The sequence below is a fragment of the Harpegnathos saltator genome, unplaced genomic scaffold, assembly GCF_003227715.2.
Source record: "Harpegnathos saltator strain DR-91 unplaced genomic scaffold, Hsal_v8.6 scaffold26, whole genome shotgun sequence".
Classification (NCBI taxonomy): domain Eukaryota; kingdom Metazoa; phylum Arthropoda; class Insecta; order Hymenoptera; family Formicidae; genus Harpegnathos; species Harpegnathos saltator.
In genome coordinates this window covers 79649-93754 of record NW_020230050.1, presented here as the reverse complement: position 1 = coordinate 93754, position 14106 = coordinate 79649, and the positions used below count along the sequence as shown (strand labels likewise).

The 14106-nt window shown below is 45.9% G+C and overlaps 1 protein-coding gene across 2 annotated transcripts in view; it reads left to right on the top strand.

Annotated features, from left to right (window-relative positions):
* The window catches only part of LOC105184482 (GTPase-activating Rap/Ran-GAP domain-like protein 3), a 63648-nt gene that overhangs the window by 36730 nt on the left and 12812 nt on the right, over nt 1-14106 (top strand). The window contains exons 2-10 of one of the 2 annotated variants that reach the window (XM_011143310.3): nt 540-1180; nt 8298-8364; nt 9141-9224; nt 10380-10461; nt 11063-11181; nt 13241-13305; nt 13440-13506; nt 13601-13703; nt 13821-13919. In XM_011143310.3, the coding sequence (XP_011141612.1) occupies nt 834-1180; nt 8298-8364; nt 9141-9224; nt 10380-10461; nt 11063-11181; nt 13241-13305; nt 13440-13506; nt 13601-13703; nt 13821-13919 (1033 nt within the window). In that variant the 5' untranslated portion in view covers nt 540-833. The remainder of the gene's footprint in view (nt 1-539; nt 1181-8297; nt 8365-9140; nt 9225-10379; nt 10462-11062; nt 11182-13240; nt 13306-13439; nt 13507-13600; nt 13704-13820; nt 13920-14106) is intronic. The other variant, XM_025299296.1, reaches the window with a different exon arrangement.

Sequence of the window (14106 nt, the reverse complement as noted above, 5' to 3'; positions counted from 1 at the left end):
GCGGAGCAGCGGGGAGCTCCCTCGCGATCTCCAAACGGAATCTCAAAGCGCGAGTCGGGAACTCCGATATATTCCGCATCTCCGAGCAGAGTTCAGTCATTAACCGAAGTCCTCCGCGTCGAATTGAAAACCTCGACGTTTCGCTCGACGGCCGCGCTCGCGGGGGGACTTCCCACCTGATCTGCACGCGCACGAGCGATTTATATGTTAATCTTCAGACACCCCGTATATATCATCGCGCACTCGGAGCATATCGGCAGTTCGACGTCGGCCAGGGCTTGTCGATCGACCCGGGTCAAGAGAATTCGGATTATCATACGGTGTGCGAGAGGGGCTCTCGCTATACTCGCTGCTCCCCCCCCCTCCGTCTGTCGCCTCTCTTTGTCTTTCGTCCCGGCGCGGGCGGGTATAACGTGCGGCTGCCGCGCTGCATAACGAACTCCAAAGACCACGACGACGACGACGACGAAGACGACGACGACGACGACGACGCGACAAGGCTCACCGTAAATCCGCGATTCAGCAAACAATCCCCGCAGCTGCGGCGGTGCCTTCTAAGCGGCGAGACCGAGCGCGCAACTTGCTCTCCCGGTTCCCACGAGTGACTCTCCGCTTCGGCGACATTGTGACGATGATGATGCTCGCCGAGAGAGGAACTTTCTAGTGACACGCGCTACGTGGCTACGTGGCGGTAGAACTGCACTTTCATAGCTGCGCGTACTCGCGCGTACTACGGCCGGCCAGAGTCAGTAGTGCGCTCCGCGTCGAGGAGAGAGGAGAGGAGAGGAGAGGAGAGAGCACGACGAGAAGAGGAGAGGAAGAGGTCGGGGAAGATGCTGTGCCTGGACATCAAGCTGGTCGCGCGGCTGCGAGGTGTCTCCTCCGGGACCAACTCGTCGTCCGCGTCGCCGGCGCTCTCGGCGACCGGCGTGGCGACCCCGACGACATCGTCGTCGAGCATCGCCGGCGCCGCGGACAGGAGCAAGTCCCGCAGAGCGAGGCGCGAGAGCGGCGAGCGAGTCGGCTCAACCACCACCAGCGACAGCGAGGACGAGCTGCTGCGGCCCAGCTCGAACGTCCAGGAGATGATCCGCAGGAACCGATCCAGATCGGTGTGCGTCGCGACGATCTTGCCGTCGTCGCAGCTCAGGCAGCTCCATCGGCGCGCCAGTCATCACGTGTACGTTGCTATCGCGAGGCCGCGCGAGGCCGGCCGGGCGAGTCCCGCGGCGGGCCTCCTGCGGGTCTCTTTGATTGTTGTTGTTGTTTTGTTTTTTTTTTCGTGCCGGGAGGGGAAGAGAGACGCGATGAATCTCGCGAAAGCGCTCGAGCTGGCGAGGAATGGATTCCACAGGGCGGTTGAGCGGTGTCGTTGAAATGTTGCGTCTCTTTCAAGTCGCTGTATGAAATGAGTCGACGTCAATGGTCGTTTCATTTCATCCAGATGAAACTGGACGGTCTATTGTAGAAGTGTATAAAGTAACAAAAAAGCGAAATAACGAGATCAAATTTGCAATAACAAGTTGCGCAATGTGGGAGTAACATTTCACTTTGGCCATCCGTCTCTCCTCGGTTCGGTGACTCGCCATTTCGAACTTTCCCCCCATGAACGCCCAAAGAAGGTGTTTTATTTGTAAAGTGATCTTTCTCATAGTCTCGTATTTCATACGAAGACTTTTGCAGAAAAAGGATTCCTCTCTCGATAGAGCGATCAAAGTGAATCATTCATGTAAAATTTGTTATTAGATATTGTTCCAACTATTTTCCACTTATTTCAAGAGGATTTCCTCTTGTATCAATGAATTTTCCTCTTATATGAAGAGGAATATGTTGATTGGAATGTCGGCTTCTTTCGTTCAGTTATACTCCAGACATGAACGAAAAAATAATAATAAATAATATGCTCATGGGTCAGAATTTAGAACGTTTTTTTGAAAAAGATATGCGTTGTAACATATAACGAGGATAATTTACCCATATTTAGTCAAATACAGTTTATAATCTATTACAACAAACTGAATAATATATTCTTTCTTTTAACTATGTTTCATACAATTGGTTATGATGAACACCTTTGTAGCTATAAAGTCCATAACAAAACTGACTGGAAATTTATTTGTTATGATGATTTTATTCCGTTCGTGTCTTATTGTAGAACTGGAACCAGAAGTACATTTATATATATTGTTATACTTATCGACCTTTGGAAATTTCAAAATTATTAAATTAACAAAAGTTAAGGCACTGTTATAAGTTTTCCTTAAATATTTCAAAAAATATTAGGCAAATAAAAAATTGCTCCAGACAAAAGTTGTTAAAATTAATTGGTAGGAAAAGAAGATATAATAAAAAATTGGGCTTTCTATTTAAAAAAAATTAAGTTGACCTTCAACTGACCTTGAAAACGCCCTCCAAATAAAAAACTGATAATGCCATTCTCTTTCTCCTTCGAAATCATGGAACACGTGTTTTAGCTTTTTTTAATATCTTTCATAGTTTTCGAGATTTTTTACCTGTTAAACCTGTTGAAATTTAGCATCCCATATATATATATATATATATTACTTTTCGCTATATATTATAACAATTTTTTCAAATTAACCAGTATAACCAGTAAGAATAAATAATAATCCTCTTAAAAAAGGATTAAACAATCTGTGTCTAAGAGGAAATTTATATTAAAGTCAATAAGATTTGCATTATAATACATACAACATATAATTCCTCTAACTTTAAGAATAATATGTTTATAATATTTTTCTCTTAATCTTAGAGGAATCCTCGGGAGGTGGTATAAGAATAAAATCCCCTAAGATTTAAATAATACCGCTTGTTCTGAAATTACTTTTTTTAGATGTAGTCGTCATTTTATATCATCGACATGAAACTGAACGTCTATTGTGGAAGTGTGTACAGTAACAAAATACCGAAATAACGGGCAGATAAAATTTACAACGACAGATTGTAGGTAGGTAATATTTCACTTTGGTCATCCATATCGATTCGATGACTCGCCATTTCGAATTTTCTCCCATGAAGTAAATTCGCTCCTCAGGACCAGGATTCTTTTTCCGAAATACGTTTCGGCTAGCGGGATTCTAGTCTGATTCCTGTCAAATTCTTGAAAAGCAAAACTTCTGATTCCTTCGAGCAAAATGCGTCTAACTCGCCCGTCGTCACGTTCTCGCAACATTTACTAACAGCTTTCTGTGTAGCCAGAGAAATTTAGAGATTAATAGAATATTAATTGCAGCGTAAAAGCAAGGTGTTCGACGCGCAAGGTGTGCGGCCCCATGTGCGTTGGACGTCTGAGGAATAAATCCGGCACGCGCGTTGCACAGTCGGAGAAAGATTTATCCTTCCGCTAGGAATAAATCACGAGAATTAATTATCGTCTCCAACATCCAGCGACAACTCTTTTTGGCCGTTTTGCTCTTCCCGCTTGCTTGCCCCGTCAAAGTCCTCGACATCTCTTTTCGTATTCTCTTTGCTGTCCTAACGGGAATTAGAGCGACGAAAAGAATAGACAGCAGATGGCAGAAACATATACAAAGTGTCCCGTAACTCACGCTCGTTACTTGCGCACGACGCAATTTTCCTCGCGAGAATTTTTGACGCTCCTTTCTCAAGGAAAGTCATTATTTATAACAAGTTTTCAATGTTCGACATGATGACGTCTTCGAAGCTGTGCCTCGAGTTAAAATTCTGCTCAAGCAAGATCCATTGAAAATTCATCGAACAAAACTAATGTTCTCGTTCATTTAATCGTCCGCGGCTCGCGGAAAGCCTCGTCTTTCCCAAGTTTTGCATCTCGGCAGAGCGTCGATTGTCTCGACATGTTTTCGCCAAGAAGAAAATGACAAATTTTCAATAAAAAAAAAAAAAAATAATAACACTCTGTAAACAACAGACACGACTCGTACCACGAGAGATAACGATAACAATACGCGGTAGTAGCAATACTACCGCGTATTGTAGCAGCGACACGCTGTTACTGTTATCGCTATCTTCGAAGTGGCGCACGTAGCGAAAACTGTTTGCCAGGCTGTAATTATGTCGGTGTGCAATTATAGTCGCTTATAGTCGCAAATATTAAACGCTTCTCGGGATTACCGAGCGGCATATGCCGCAGCGAGCTGCCAGCTGCGCACATTCGCGGCGGAGCCGCAAATTTTTCTCGCCGTTCTCGCCGCACGTCGATTGACAGAGAGTGAGAGAGAGAGAGAGAGAGAGAGAGAGAGAGAGAGAGAGACAGAGAGAGAGAGAGAGACGTGTGCGAGCGGCTCCCGCTGCATGATCGACATCCGCTGCTCGCGGACTCGTTATCGCTTGATAATTGATATTTCCCCGTAGCTCCGCAGCGCGAACGCAGCCGACTCACGACGACACGAGACGTCGGAGAAGCGATCGCGACGCGACGCGAGCGTCGAATCTTCAACGACGAGAACGAGCGCTCCTCCCAGCGCCTCCTCTCGTGTAACGACCTCACCTCGGCTTGCCGCCCGCCCGGCCAATTCGACCTTCCCGTAGCTTCTCGTTAACCCAGATATTCACGTCGTGAAAAATGAGACACGAGAGGGGTTGAGCCGACGCGGACCGGCCGCGGCGAGCGGTGCCGTCGCGCTACGCTTCGTTCACCCTACGAGGGTGGGCCGGTTCGCTCGCTCGCTCGCTCGCCGGCGAATGTCTCGTGTTTGATCGCCGAGTATGTGTACGTTCAGTGGGTCAATAATAATTATCCCGCCGATTCCGGCGTTCCGCGATTCGCTGATATTCCCGCGTCGCGGAGGATGTCGAAAATCCTGACTACTATTATCTAGCTGCCACTCCGAGAGCTCCGATGACACATTTTATCGGATATCTCGGCGATTCAGTCGCAGGCTACGCGGATACCGAGGGAGAGAGAGAGAGAGAGAGAGAGAGAGAGAGAGAGAGAGAGTCAGAAAAGTAAAATCAAACCTCCTGTCTTATCGAGCCGCGAACGGCAGCAATGTTTCGTCAATTTCCGCGAAGAGCGAAGCACGATCGACGAGAAAAATATCGTCGCTCATTCGAAAGCTGTCGGCCTCTCGAGGACGCAGTGGGCTCGAAATTGGCGAAAACAAAAGGAGAGGAGGATACCCGTGGCGCGTACCAGGTGGAAATCAATGGCGAGCCGCGCGGCGGATGCTTCCCGGCGACTTTTTCGGATCCACCGCGCAACGTTTTCCCGAGTAGAAAAATTGATAGGGTCTCTCTGGTAAGGGTCTGATTATTTCTCCCTAACATTAATCGGGCCCTGGTAGGGATAGAAAGACAAGATGTGTAACAAATGGTTTAATGGGTCCTTATAAAGCAATGTTATGAGGACCTTGTAAGGCAATATTTTTATTATTGCTTGATTGAAAAGTATTCGTCCTTTTCGTTCCAAGAAATTTAGTAATTTCTTTATTTCTTTATTTCTTTATTTCTTTATAACATTGTTAATATACAACAAGAATTTTTTATTTTAAAAATATAGGATAGTGTGCAATAAAATAGCAGCATTCTTTACACATAAAAATCCTGTTACTGTTTTTATTAAAGTTTGCTGCATCTCAAAACCAGAAGGCAGAAACCAGAAAAATTCTTGGAAAAGACTAATGAATATGGCAACTGATAAAACTAATAATAAAATTTATTTCTAATTGCGGTATAATTAAAAAATCTTTAAAAGAAGCAGGATAGAGCGTGCCAACGAAAACAATACTATGACAATTTTATTACGCGCTTTCGATCTTATTAATTTTCTACAACAAAACTTGATTTTGTACATCTAAAGCATCCTTAAAAGATCCTTCTAAGGCCCACATCAGTTTCCCATGTTAAAACGTCATTTCGTAAAATCTAAGACATCCCTAAAAAATATTTTTAAGGCCCTCTTCAGCTTTCCCTATCAAAGGCTTATTTCGTAAAATCTAAGATATCCCTGAAAGATCCATCTCTGATGTGAAAATAATGAGGCATCCCTCTTCAGGGCATCCTACTTTCAGCCTTATCGGAGCCTCATGCTTCATGAGCATGAGGTCCGAACAATTTTTGCTCGGGTTCGCGCCTTCAAACGGCAAATGGCGCGTGCTGCAGGCTGGAAGCTCCTAGCGTGAACGATTCCGTAAGAAACGTGAATTATCCCTGTGAAAAAGGAAAAAAAGCGTCGGCGGAATCGAGCGCGTTGATGGACGCGACGTTGACGAGAGCGCGAATGGCTGTTTGTTTATCTAACACGTCGCCGGCGATCGACGCAGCGCGATATTGTCATTCAGGCTCTTGCCTACTTTTGCCGCGGCCATCTTGATTTATGACAGCGGATGCGAGAAAGTGCAACGCTGAACATTCCCGCGAGGTACGTACGTCGGGATGAAAAAGTATAGTCGGAAAGTGACGCTCGCTCGTCGACTAAGCACATCTGTGAAATACTCCGAGCACTTTGTTTTTGCTCCGACGAGCGATAAGTTAGCGTCGCGTAAAACTCGCGCCACGGAGGCATAGGGGGAGAGATGGCTCGAAACGGTGAGTTGCACGTCACGTTAATCTCACGGTAATTTATTGATTGTCAGAACGAGGGAAAAACGTCCGGGATATCCGAGGAGTGTGCTTAATTTACTGCAAATGTCATGCTTTGGACATATTTCTTCGTTTTAACGCATTTTAACGCAGGAATTTGCAGCGCGCTTTTTCTCGCCGCTGACGTCACACGAGGTCACACGAGGTCGTGATGGCCGCGGGTCGCGAGCATCCAGGAGCCTTAATTTATCTGCGAAACGTAACCAATTGTACATTGCGAATAACGTTAAATTGATAAACGCGCGGCGAATGCGCGTACCGTTAATTGCATTTATTTTACAACGACGAGAGCCAATTGGCATTTCAATTTCTTCTTTAAACTGATTGTCATGCGCGCGGAAAAATCGAGAGCATACCGCTGGCATTAATCGCTGTAGAAGCAACAACAAACAACGAGAGACGAGGCGAAATATTCAAACAATTGCAGTATTGCGCGATAAAAGGTCAAACGTGCGAGACATTTCCCGACGAGCAGGAATCTGCTCGCGATATCTGCCGCAACATTTGCCCCGCGTGGAAATTCCGAATTAGAGCAATTCGGCTTCTATTATCCCCGTGTTTCCGCACATTCGCCTTCGTATCTTTGATAGTTTGGAGCTGAGAGTTGCGAAAATAATGAAAATCGGTGCAGCGGCGAACGCATCGCCGCACAATGCGGCCAGATAACATTCTTTGATTCAAAATTCTCTGTAGACCTGAATTCCCAACCGATCATCGACACCAACGGATGAGGTTGATCCTGAATAAATTCCCAAGAGATATGTCTTGCCAAAATTTAAAAAAAATCTTTTTTCTCGAATCACTAGCCCCAAAAGGGGAAAAATTATCGTTAAACGCGAGAAACTTGCGAAATACCCATTATTCGATACTCATTTCTATCTAATAGCGTATTCAGCGGATTGAAACTATGAAACCAATCAACAGACACCTCAAGATTTATCGATCTTGAAGCAGAAACCCCCCCCATTAATCCAAAACTCATATGCCCAAAATACAAAAGCATCAAATATAGACCCGTTAAGCACAAAACCGAGGGATCTTGAGTCTTAAGCCCATCAACCTAGGAATCTATCAATCCGAGAACTTTTTAGCTCATGGATGCGTGAAGCCGTATATATTAAGAGCCCCAAATAGTCCAAGAACCCAATCTAGCCATAGCTCGAGAACCTAATAATACTCGACGTTGAATATTCAGCTGTAAAAGTGTTTAAGTTCGAGCCTAGAAATGCTGAATGCCAAATCTCGGGTTCTCCATGTTTCAACTTATTATGGGTCCATATGGCTTAATTCTTTCTTAATGTGGGCTGAAATGATGAGCTTTGAAATTCTGAGTTTTCTAAAAGGTGATTATAAGTTCTGGGGTCTCGCATTTAGTATCCATAAGCTCGAACCCAAGACACTGTACTCTAAACGATAAACTTCTCAGACAAACCCTAAACCCATGAACCCTGAAACCGATAATTTTTTTCAAAATTTCCGCTAGACAGGAATCTCTTTGGAATTTCTTCAGGATCAACCTGATCCATTGGTGTCGATGATCGGCTGGAAATTCAGGTCTCTAGAGAATTTTGAGCCAAAAAATGTCATCCGGCTCCCATTGTGCGCCGGAGCGTTCCGCACGTCGGGAATCCCGGTGAAAATCGCGGAATCGCGGCCCTCTTTCGCATCGCGGCTCACGGCTGACGGCTCTAAAACGCGGAAAATCGCTGTTTCAGATCCACCGCGGACGCGATATCGAGGCGAGGGGTCCTGTCGAGACGATGCTACGGCAGCGTGGAAATGGTAAGGAAAAAGCGGGCAAAAAACGCGACGCACTCGCCTCGGGACATATGCGCGGCCATGCTCGCGCACGATAAATGTTAATCACCGCGATAAAATGCGGAACGAGAGCTCCGACAGAGGCGATAATCCCATACGCGGCGCATCCGGTGTGTAAGCCGATTATATTGTTTTCCTCCGCCTTACTGTTTATCTATTGATTTGCTTATCATAGCACGTCGCGGCACTGCACCCGTGTAGTTCTTGCTTGATTTTCACGCCCGCGCCATGGGTGCGTTGCAATACATTCGCCGGCGGTCGATACTTGACGATAGAGGCGGCCGAGAGAGACAGCGTGTTTTTCGGATCGCTTCGATCGGACGTGCCTCTCCCCCTCCCTCCCTCGCGGGCGTTTGGTCGGAGATCGCGGAGACGTTCAACTTGATTTTCGGTTTTGGAAAAGACGCGTTAGACTCTTCTTCGCGTCGTCTGGAATCGGGGATGTCCTGTTTTGTCGAGACGGAGGTGTTGGAGGGAGGGGGTTGGGGGAGGGGGGGGCAGCAAAGTCGTTTGAATGTTTAAGGATTCGCGAGAAAGATTCTGTCGAAAAATCGGGCGACATGAGTGCTCCCCTCGAGAGAAAGAACGAATTCTCGAAGTCGCTGATCGTGATTCGGGAGGGACTTGAGGGCGAGTTAGGCTCTCCGCTTCCGTTCTCGGGCGCGTCTCGAGTCCTTGGGACGACGACTCGCCGACTCGAGAGAGTTCGTTAATCGCGGCTCTCGAAAATGTGCTTGCAGCTGCCGCAGATCGAGCAGGACGGCGTCGACAATGGCAGGCGATTTCGCGTGGAGAACGGCGACTCGCTCGGCGAAAAAGAGGAGGTAAGAGGAAGCGTGACGATCGAACACGTGTCTTCGGGGTTTCCTTTCGCCATCGACCGAGTAGAAGAGTTAGTAGGACTCTGGAAAAGGCCTGATTATTTTTTTCCTAATTAGTTGGATTACCCTAGTAAGGATAGAAAGATAAGGGTCCTGCAAGATGTGTAACAAATGGTTTAACGGGTCCTTATAAGGCAATATTATGAGGGCAATATTTTTATTGCTGCTTGAGTAAAAATATTCGTTCTCTTCATTCCAAGAAATTTAACACTGTAATTTCTTTATTTCTTTATAACCTTGTTGGTATACAACAAGAATTTTTTATTTTGAAAATATAGCATACTTTACAATATAAAATGTAGCATTCTTTACACATAAAAGTTCTGCTACTGTTTTTACTAAAGTTTACTGCATTTCAAAACGAAGGTAATACTGGAAAAATCCTTGAAAGAGACTAATGAATATGGCAACTGTGATAAAACTAATAAAATTTGTTTTCAATTGCGGTATAATTAAAAACCTTTAAAAGGACCAGATAGAGCTTAGCCTACCTACTAAAACAATACTAAACTATGACAAGTTTATTACACGTTTCAGATCTTACTAATTTTCTATAACAAAATTCGATTTTGTATATCTAAGGCATCCCTAAAAATCCTTCCAAGGCCCTCATCAGTATTCCTCATCAAAGCTTTATTTCGTAAAATCTAAGATATCCCTAAAAGATCCATCTCGGGGCCTGATGTGATAATAATGAGACATCCCTTTCTACACTGAGAAAAAATTATATTAAAATTAAACAAATATTTGTTCGAATACGACTGTGAATACATTTACTTAAATTAAGCAATTATTTTGTAAAATTCAAGAAAAGAGTTTACATTCAGAGAACCTCTGTATTTCATTTTAGAAATTAGTCGCTTATATTTGAATAAATGTATTCATAGTCGTATCCGAACAAATATTTGTTTAATTTTAATACAACTTTTTCTCAGTGTAGGGCATCCTACACTTTAGCTTTATGCTTCATGAGGATGGCCCTAATAACTTTTTGCTCGGGCTCTCTCTCCCTCTCTTTCTTTTCTCCTATCATTCTTTCTTTCTTCCTTCCTTTCTCTTGCCTTCGCGACGAGTGACGAACGAATTTTACGTCAACAGATGTTCGGCTCGCCGAGTACACCGATATTGGAGAACCCGGAGTACCAGACCCGCTGGTACTTTAAATACTTCCTGGGCAAGCGTAAGTTGAACAACGCGTTCGTTCCGGGCCGCAGCCGAAGCGCTTCTCCGCCCGGTCGGTCGTCCCTCCTCAGTTCCTCGAATCGGATTTCCTTCCCCTGCCCCTCGTCCCTCGTGTAATTGTGCAACATCGCGGAAGTAAGATGAAAAATCCGATTATACGATTTATGCAGATCGACTTGAGCTCCTCGCTCACTCGACCGGACTAATCGCCGCGCCGTTCAACGGGAATGATTTATGCACGAAGCAACGTCCCTAACCCCCGAGCACTGAGATATGTTTTCACAATTACGCTAAATATAAAATTAAATCAGCTTGAATATCGAAAATGCGCAAAATGCGTTTTCCCAGAAAAATGCTATCGATTGGAAATAAAATCACGTCCCTCCCTACCCCACTCTCTCTCTCTCTCTCTCTCTCTCTCTCTCTCTCTCTCTCTCTCTCTCTCTCTCGGCAATTAACGTGTCGACGCGCGAGTTCAATTTCACCTGGCGGAAACGCCCGCGCTTGGTCATTTAATTATTTTAATTGCAACTCGCGAGTGAGAACGTGATGATCGAACGCTAGCATGCGGACGCTGATTGCTGATTATCTGTGCGCAGTGCATCAGAATTACATCGCCTCCGACCAGGAGAGGAACCCCGTCTTCCTCTCGGTAGTCACGAGCGAGGTCGGTGATCAATGCGTGCCGCATTACCGAGTGATCCTGTGGAGAAGGACCGTGAGTAGGCGCCGTGTTATTCGACAGGCCAGCGCGTTCCCCGCGCCTGTCGGGATAAAGTCGTGACATTGCGCGCTCGGGAAAAGGATAAAGGGATGAGGGCGAGATCGCGGAGGAAGGTGAAGAGCGAACGGAGGACGTCGGAGCTGCCAGTCGAGTTTCCGTCTCGAGTCGAAACTTTACTTCCACGTTTAACCTGGCAGATCCTCGGCAGTCGAGGGCCACGAAATTGACGCCGTGAACACACTCTTAAGGACATGCTTCGATTTTCAAATCGTCGACGCCTCTGCTCCGCCTCCGCTCGAGGACTCGCAGCATTGTTGTAACCGTTTTTAAGCCGAGTCCTTCCTCGAGCGTGACCTCTTCCTTCCTCTCGTCGATGACTCCAAATTTCCCGCGCTTCCCGAGTAGAAAAATGAATGGGGCTCTAGCGAGGGCCTAATTATTTTTTTCTCTAACATCAATCGGGCCCCAGTAGGGACAGAAAGGGACCTACGAGGGCCCTGCAAGATGTAACAAATGGCTTAACGGATCTTATGAGCCTTATAAGCCAATATTATGAGGACCTTATGAGGAAATATTTTTATTATTGCTTGAGTAAAGATATTCGTTCTTTTTATTCCAAGAAATTTAGACTGTAATTTCTTCATAACTTTGTTAGTATACAACAAGAATTTTTTATTTTAAAAATATAACATTCTTTACGCGTAAAAATTCTGTTTTATTAAAGTTCGCTGCATTTCAAAACGAGGATAATACTAGAAAAATCCATGGATGGGATTAATGAATATGGCAATTAATAAAACTAATAAAATTTGTTTTTAATTGTGGTATAATTAAAAAATCTTTAAAAGAACCAGATAGAGAGAACGTACCTACTAAAACAATACTAAACTATAACAATTTTATTACACGCTTCAGATCTTGTTAATTTTCTATAACAAAACTTGATTTTGTATATCTAAAGCATCCTCTCTCTCTCTCTCTCTCTCTCTCTCTCTCTCTCTCTCTCTCTCTCTCTCTCTCTCTCTCAAAAGAACCTTCTAAGGCCCACATCAGTTTTCCATGTTAAAGCGTTATTTCGTAAAATCTAAGACATCTCTAAAAAATCCTTCCAAGGCCCTTCTCAGCTTTTCCTATCAAAGCCTTATTTATTAAATTTAAGGCATCCTTAAAAAATCCTAAAGTTCTTCTCAATTTCCCTTGTCAAAACCTTATTTATTAAATCCAAGGCATCCTTAAAATAATCCTTCTAAAGCTCTTCTCAATTTTCCTTGTGTGCGTGTCAAAACCTTATTCATTTGTTTATTAAATCTAAAGCTTAAAAAATCCTTCCATGATAATCCTTCTAAGGCCCTTCTCAGCTTTCTCTATCGAAACCTTATTTATTAAATCTAAAACATCCTTAAGAAATCCTTCTACGATCCTTCTCAGCTTTTCCTTATCAAATCCTCATTTCGTAAAATCCAAGATATCCCTGAAAGATCCATCTCGGGGCCTGATGTGGTAATAATGAGGCATCTCTTCTTAAGGCATCCTACTTTCAGCTTTATCGCGGCCTTATGCTTCATGAAGATGGCCGAACAATATTTTGCTCGGGTTGTTCGCGGCACCATAGCCGATCCTGTCCTGTCGTTCGCACGAACGTTCGTGCGCGATTCGCCGGAGACACCTTGTATAATACGTTCTCGAGATTTCCCATTGGCGCCGCCACTCGTGTACTCGACGGACGGCCAGCCGCGGGAGCAGAATTTCGACTTGGATACAAAGCGGTGGCTTATCTGCCGCTTTTTTCCTCACGCGGAAGTCGTACAGCTATCGATCCTGCCCGAGGCAGCGGTCTGGCCAAGATAAACCGATACCTTCCTCCGTATCGCTCTCATAATATCCAATTTGTTTTGTGTCCGCGGATGCAGAAGGCTTCGATTTCACGCCGCGGTCTCGTCCGTTCTCCCATCATGATACCCGATAGCGCGTTACGCCTCGCGGGGGCGCAAAGGGACCGCGAATCTGAATCGCGGTCTGAATCGAGAAATTGCTCATTTCCCTTCTCACGCAGGGCGCGCAGAAGATATCGCTGCCGTACTCGGCGAACAAGACCATGACCATCAGGCAGATCCTCAGGTAAGGTCACATAAGGTCACACACAGTAAAGTCGCCCACTCACCCCTTGCCTTCCCCTCGGCGAGGCTAGGCGAGCCGAGTCGGGGGCGGGACGCTGATTGAATAACGCGAGATCCGCCGTTTACGCTTTTCAGCAACTTCTTCGGTCTCGAGAAACTCGACAAGGCGCCGCGCGAAGTTTTCTCGCCCGAGCTGCAGAAGGTGAGTCCCCGAGCAAACCCCGGCCGGCCGGTTTCCGCGATTTCGCGAGAATCACGTCGCGCCGGTGTGGACTAACCCGACGATCCTTCCGCAGGACCTGCTACTGCTCGAGGAGCAAGAGGGCTCGGTGAACTTCAAGTTCGGCGTCATCTACGCGAAGGAGGGCCAAACCACCGACGACGAGATGCTGTCAAACGGTAAGACGAACTCGCGAGGGGGGACGACGGGGTCATTCGGGAGGGGCGGGAGCGGCGAATTAAACGCTAACGGATAACGCTATCGATCACTGAGCTGGCTCCTCGTTGCTCTCGCAGAAAGGGGCAGCCTTGGCTTCGAGAGCTTTCTGGAGATCCTGGGCGAGAGGATACGGCTGAAAGGCTGGGACAAGTACAGGGGTGGCCTGGACGTGAAGGGTACGTTAATAATATGGATATCGGCGACGCAAACTTGAGGGCCGCAATCGGGCGAGGAGCGACGCCGGAGGGAGGGAGGGAGGGAGGGGCGGGACTCGTTTGACGAGAGCTGTTGGAGAATTAGCCGTCTCTCGGCGGATCCTCTCGCGAGATCTTCTTCTTCTTCTTCTTCGCCGGAATATTCGTG